Here is a 6993-nt window from a genome sequence, read left to right on the forward strand (position 1 = left end):
GCTCAGCATTGGGTGCCTCTGTGATTAACTCACCTCTAGTAAGTGATTAAGCCTCTAGTAAGTGCAAAAGTTTACCTTTTTTTCATATTTGTGAATGTAGCTTGAAATGGATAGCCTGAAGCCTTTCCCTTTTTGGTTGTCGATGTATGATAAAGTGAAACGTCAATTGTTCCCTATGGACGCAACGTGCGCCAGATGTAACTGAGCAGACTCAGAGAAAACACGGAAACGATCGTGCATAGCCCATTACAAATAGTTTGGACCAAATCTGGTAATGATTATAATTTAAACTGGCATATAAATAAAAATTATAGAATGATATATACCACATCACATGCACTTTGACAGAAATAATAAGATTTACAACCAATAATTTGTGTACATTTTATTAGCATAACATGCTTTCTTTACATCAAATAGGAAACAATGGAAGAAAATGTTTTTACAACTGAAAAACTTAAAGCCCAGATGCATAACCGCTAATCAAAGGGAAAACATGCCCTAAGTATTAGACTTATGACCATAAAAGAAAAAAACGTCCAAGTTACAAACTTTACGTAAAAATATTAGGTAAGAAAATAAAAACACACAATGTTTGTAAACATTCCAACAAACTGAAACTATAAAAGCATTAACACTTAAAGCATTTATTGTTTCTGTTGCATAGCCTCTTTGCGTGCAGCATCTTGCAGCAGTTGTGTGTCCACCTCATCTGCAGGAAGCTGAACATACCGCACCACTGAGCCACGGATAAAGCAGTTTTTCACTGACAACTGAGAGAAAAGAACACCATACTAGTATCAGACAGTGAATTGCACTGACTTTGCTTGTAAACAGGACAACACTTTCATGCTAAGAATGTTCAACAATGTAGGCAATAAAAAACCTAGTAAATAAGCTCACCATGTGGGGATATTTCTCTGGATCAGTGACGCTGATATCTGTCAGTTTGATGTTCAGATACTGTAAAGGGGGAGCCAGTTTAATAACCAATAATTTTAAAACCACAAATTTACCAGACTGCTATATTTAATAAAACATGAAGAGCCTGCTGCCATACCTGATCTACTGAGTGCAATGTGCCACATATGCTGGAAAGTTTACATAGAGAATTAGTTACCATTTACAGTAGACTACCTGCCACATGCAGCTCCAGTGTTAAAATATATGATACAAAAGGATTGGAAGGTCAGTGTGCTCACCTCAAGTCATTCTTGAGTTCCACAACAACATCTTTGCCAACCAAAGACTTGAAGAAGGAGTAGAAGAGCTGAGAAAATAAATGTGTTTTTAAAACTTTCGAGAAGTTATAGCCTGATCAGCAGAACAAAACATAGGCTTTTGTAGAGTGAAATACTATGAAACGTATACATACTGATAAAGCAGCAATTTACAAGCAAACACTGAAGTCATTACACAAATGATCATATACAGCGTCAGCAAAGGATGTTAATACAAATACGAAATTAATAGGAATATTTGTAATAAGAAATTTGGGAATAGACAGGCTAACGTTGGCGAGAGAGCTAACGTTAGTAGGACTGCTGTAACGCTATGGCTTCAGTATTATTCATAAGTGACTAACTGATTTTAAGTGTTACCAGCACTGAACATATTAAACAATGTAAAACAAGATATAGCAATTACACTTAAAATACGACATGCACAACAAAAAGCATTTACCATTTTCACGCGGTTTTGTGGTTTAGATCACATGCGTCATCAAGCAGCAACCAGGGCTATTGACTTCTATTGGCTAGAAGAATCAAGATATGGCGCTCCTATTGGTGGAAGAAATGTCCGTCATCTATACGCGCTTGTCTATTCAAGATTTTGGCTAGAAGGGATACAGCTACCTCCACTGGGCATGCGCACTTCTATACCGCATAATTTTTGTCACGCTGACAACAGTTAATGACTATTTTTTATCATTGTAAGGTTAGGTTTAGAGTTGGGGTAGGTGTAGGCGTTAGCTAATGTAATCTATTGTAATTTTATGGCGAGATTTTGTATTACTTCCGGCCGTAGCTGTATCCCTTCTAGCCACAACTATACACTGATCTATATTGGCCCTGTTCTAAATGGCGCACTCCGGTCTTGTGGATCTCCACCGAGTCCACACTTGGTGACATCAGGAAGTGCAGACCTATAGTGCACTAGGCACGAGTCCATAAGAGTACATGGGAGTGCATTTTGGAAGTAATGCAACTGCGTATGTATATTTATTTATTTGTATAAACTTCACTAAATGTGCATAATGTGTTCTTAATATGAATATATGTTGTTATTTAATATTTCTCTATAGTACAGAAGCGGTGTTGTTCAGCTTTACAGAGCCCAGAGACAACTAGATATAAATCTACAACAAAAATATTACCTTAAAGTCCCAGTGAAATTAAAAATTGACAATTCTTTTTTTTGTGAAACATTGCAGCGTTTATAGTAAATAGTTTATCAATGTGGGTGAAAATTCATGTAGCCTCATAATCTTTAGCTAAAATATGAAAATGCACTTACACCCTGAAATGACTATCCTTCTCAAATGAAGTAAATTAGACGGCATGGCCGGAGCATCCGTTAACTCCTCCCTTTCATCTGTCAGTCTGCTGCCAGTTTCATTTCAAAATCAATTCCAACCTTCTAAGGTCGCGGACTTAAAACGAGGACTGTTTTAAGGACGCAGCCTCAAACGTCCACGAAGCGAACTGAAATGAGACGGTCTAGCCTTTCTAGCTGCGTCACCTGTTCCCACCCACCGCCCCTGTCACCTAGCAACTGTGCCATCTGCAGGTGATACGGTAATGGCTTTAAAACAAAATTTGAAAGATGGAGCCAGAAGTTTGTTTAGTTATTTTATTTTTTGCTTTTTATTTATTTCTGGAGGAGATGGAGATGCTTTATCATTCCCGTTGCCGGCGGGTGATGTATCTTAGGCTGAGACTGGACCATTACCAGGTAAAATACTCTTAATAATGTTAATGTGTAGTGTTTATTTTAAATTAGGTTACATAATTGTTGCTAACTAGTCATGTCTTATGTTATGTAACTGTAACGTAATATAATAAAAATAAAATAAATTACAATAAAAATATAATAATAGCAATAAAAAACTAGTGGTGGAATGTAAGAAGGTATTTACTTTGTATATTTATTAATGTAGCAGTAACAATTCAAAAACATAATAGTAAAATCCAACACGGACCCTTTTTCTGATAAATATTGATTTCCTTTTGATACTTTAGGTACTTTCATAAATATGTACAGTATCTCACAGAAGTGAGTACACTCCTCACATTTTTGTAAGTATTTTATTATATTTATTTTCATGTGATGACACTGAAGGAGTAAAACTTTGCTACAATGTAAAGTAGTGAGTGTACAGCTTGTATAACAGTGTAAATTTGCTGTCCCCTCAAAATAACTCAACACACAGCCATTAATGTCTAAACCGCTGGCAACAAAAAGTGAGTACACCCCTAAGTGAAAATGTCCAAATTGGGCCCAAAGTGTCAATATGTTGTGTGGCCACCATTATTTTCCAGCACTGCCTTAAACCTCTTTGGCATGGTGTTCACCAGAGCTTCACAGGTTGCCACTGGAATCCTCTTCCACTCCTCCATGACGACATCACAGAGCTGGTGGATGTTAGAGACCTTGCACTCCACCACCTTCCGTTTGAGGATGCCCCACAGATGCTCAATAGGGTTTAGGTCTGGAGACATGCTTGCCAGCGGTTTAGACATTATTGGCTGTGTGTTGAGTTATTTTGAGGGGACAGCAAATTTACACTGTCACATGAAAAGATATAATAAAATATTTACAAAAATGTGAGGGGTGTACTCACTTCTGTGAGATACTGTACATAAATGTATGACTTGTAGTAAGACTTTCACCAATCACCTTTTATAGTGACAGATAGATAGATAGATAGATAGATAGATAGATAGATAGATAGATAGATAGATCGATAGATCGATAGATCGATAGATCGATAGATGGTGACATCTGTGGCGAGTCTCCCAATGCTCAGAGTCACCATGGGAACGGAGGAATCAGCCTGGCACACCTGACGATCGTCTGCACCTGATTCCCAGAAGGGTGAGCTTAGTCTCTGCATGCAGATGGCTAATGTGGTAACGGGTTTCTGTTAATTACAGAGGCCAGTAGCTGACGATTGGCGGGAGCCTATATTCAGCTCACCCGAAGAGCCTTCACAGAGCACCTTGCCTGCACGCCCCGGAGCATTTTCCCAAGACATTCACACACCCAGCGGACTCAAAGACTCCCCATGTACATACCTCACTCGGCACTTTCTGTGTGAATAAATCACCCTCCGGGGCCTTTTTTGGACAACTGTGTCGGTTTCGTTGCTCTGCCCACCACACATCATAGCCCTAGATCAGTGTTTCCCAACCGCTGTTCATTTTCCACGGCACACCGGACAACTTGTCACGGCACACTAGTGTGCCGCGGAAAATGAAGTGAAAGTGAAAACAATGTTGGGTCCAAATGCTGCCAAAGAAATTGCAAAAGTGCCCGTTTCAAACAATTCAATCGCCAGACGCATTGATGATATGTCCGCTGACATTGAGAGTGTTGTACTGGAAAAAATAAAAACTAGCGTCAAATTTGCACTCCAAATTGATGAATCAACAGACATAAGTGGGAATGCTCAGCTATTAGCAAACGTGCGCTTTGTGGATGGTGAAATCATCAGAGAGAATTTTTATTTTTGCAAAGAGTTGCCATCAAAAACAACAGGAGAGGATATATTTCGAATGGCATCCGATTACATTGAACAAGGAGGACTAAAATGGGAAAACTGCGTGAGTGTGTGTACCGACGGAGCAGCATCCATGACTGGGAATACCAAGGGATTCGTCAGTAGAGTCAAAGAAAAAAATCCGAAAGTCACGGTCACGCATTTTTGCACACCTGAATGAACTGAACACGCGAATGCAAGGGAGAAATGAAAATGTACTAACTAGCACAGACAAACTGCATGGATTCAGATCAAAGCTTGCCCTCTGGCGACAACATGTAGAAAAAGGCTCTCTTGAGATGTTTCCCCTTGCCCAAACTGGACATTCAGACAACTTTGCGGCATTGTGTGAGGTAATTTGTAAGCATCTATCAACTCTCAAAGAAAAATTCTCTTTTTATTTCCCCTTAACATCACCTGAAGCCTTTGACTGGGTTCGAGACCCAATTAGCTCATCTGCAATGGATAACACAAATGGACTGTCGCTGCAGCAACAAGAGCAGCTCACTGAAATGAGACAGGACCGTGGTTTGAAAATTACATTCAGTGACCTACCTTAGGACAGTTTCTGGTTGACTGCTGCCAAAGAGTACCCAGTCATTGCAGACAGTGCAATCTCAGTGTTGTTATCTTTTTCCACAACCTACTTATGTGAGCTCAGCTTTTCCAGTTTGACTTATATAACGAACAAAAATAGAGAAAGATTGAGAGCAGTTGACCAAGAGCTCCGTGTGTCGTTGTCGTGTCGAGTATATCATCTTTGTGTTCATCAAAACAAGCTCAAGTTTCACATTGACATCATATGTGAGTACTACGTTTATTATAATATGCTGTCTTAACAAGCAATTTAAAGCAATGCAGTTTTGTGCCATATTGTTATATTTTAGTGGTTAATGTGATGCTGGTGTGCCGTGAAATTTTTTGCAAATTAAAACTGTGCCGCGGCAGAAAAAAGGTTGGGAAACACTGCCCTAGAGGATGAGGATGAGGGGGACAGTGATTTGGAGGCAGCCAGTGGTACTGCCTGGTGTGACCGACTGTCTGCAGAGGTGTCTGCCCTGGAGGAGGTGCCCACTGACCATGACATTTTAACAGGCAAGTAAAAGATCTGCAACACTATGATACCCACATAAAATGTCTTGTAGAATGATTTTGCATGTCTAAATGATTTAGGTGTGATTTTTCTTTTGGATTTATACTTCTCTCTTTCTGAACACATTTTAGTGACATGGTAGCTGTCGATTGCATCAGCTATGCAAACCTATTGAAGGACAGTGGAAATATGAATGCAATTACTTTGGAGACCACTCCAAATGATGTCTCGCTGACAGAGAACAGGATCTTTATTGTGGCAGCCCATCCAGGTCCAGCTCCCTGGGTTGACTCCCTGATGATCTGATAAATGGGTCATGTCTGCTGGTTGGAAAATCTGTTTAGCATTTGGACACTTCAATTTGTCTTGCATTTTGTAAATATTTTTGGTTTATTGTTAACTTGTTTGTTGTTTTGTGGTTGTAAATGGTTAAATAAATAATATACTTATGTATCGGTTTTAGCTGCATGTTAAAATAATGAGCTTAGCTCACCAAATATGATTCTCCACCAGATCTAGCAAGATCACATCCATGAAACGAGTTATTTACAACATCAATTTCAGTCAGGAAATTAGTTTAACTCAAAGGAAAATATGTATAATAATCGCCATTACGTACACATATTTTACTGTTTCTGATTAGCAGTATAATGATAAAAATACTTGTATATACTCGTCCAGCAAATACATTATCTCATGGCCATACCCAGCAATCAATGACCTGGCGGTCCACCGGCGAATTTTGGGCGGCACAGATTCAGCGTCTTGACACAGACGGGACACTGTCGACAAGCCGACCAATGTAAAAATGGTCTGCCAGCTTCTTTTGGGTGGCCCGCCACCAGCGGCTTGCCACCGCTGGGCCTCTGTTGGTACAGCAGTGCACTGTAAAAAATAATCCCGTAAAAAAACAGTAATCTACTGGCAGATGTGGTTGCAAGATTTGTAATGTTAAATAACAGCAGTAATCTACTGGCAGATGTTGTTGCAAGATTTGTAATGTTAAATAACAGCACGTTACTGTTTTTTAAATCAACAGCATACAACTGTTGTTTGGCAGCCTGATACTGTTTTTTTAGCAACAGCATACAACTGTTATTTAGCAGCCTGATTTTAGCAGCACATAGCTGTTAATTTA

General features: G+C 39.3%; 1 protein-coding gene and 1 long non-coding RNA gene across 3 annotated transcripts; one reads left to right on the forward strand and one right to left on the reverse strand.

Moving 5' to 3' along the window:
- Positions 1 to 376: 376 nt before the first annotated feature.
- On the reverse strand, positions 377 to 1781 carry smx5. Its single transcript, XM_057337213.1, has 5 exons — positions 1684 to 1781; positions 1203 to 1270; positions 1061 to 1091; positions 904 to 963; positions 377 to 773 (listed from the first exon to the last, which is right to left on the reverse strand). The coding sequence occupies exons 1-5, from the start codon at positions 1684 to 1686 to the stop codon at positions 648 to 650; spliced, it is 288 nt and encodes a 95-aa protein (XP_057193196.1). The 5' UTR covers positions 1687 to 1781; the 3' UTR covers positions 377 to 647.
- Positions 1708 to 5851, forward strand: LOC130556332 (uncharacterized). Of its 2 annotated transcripts, XR_008963213.1 has the most exons (5): positions 1709 to 2212; positions 2603 to 2798; positions 2884 to 2955; positions 4158 to 5566; positions 5711 to 5851. It is a non-coding gene; the product is annotated as an uncharacterized LOC130556332 (long non-coding RNA). The 2 variants fall into 2 exon arrangements; XR_008963212.1 differs by lacking the exon at positions 5711 to 5851 and having other exon boundaries at positions 1708 to 2212.
- Positions 5852 to 6993: the final 1142 nt, after the last annotated feature.

Source organism: Triplophysa rosa, linkage group LG7 (genome assembly GCF_024868665.1).
Source record: "Triplophysa rosa linkage group LG7, Trosa_1v2, whole genome shotgun sequence".
Taxonomy (NCBI): Eukaryota; Metazoa; Chordata; class Actinopteri; order Cypriniformes; family Nemacheilidae; genus Triplophysa; species Triplophysa rosa.

Excerpts from the sequence above, each read along its gene's own strand:
- smx5 (XM_057337213.1), bottom strand. Across the intron at positions 1,092-1,202 it reads GAACTCAAGAATGACTTGAG|CATATGTGGCACATTGCACT; the intron begins GTGAGCACACTG and ends TAAACTTTCCAG. Across the intron at positions 774-903 it reads CAGAGAAATATCCCCACATG|TTGTCAGTGAAAAACTGCTT; the intron begins GTGAGCTTATTT and ends CTTTTCTCTCAG.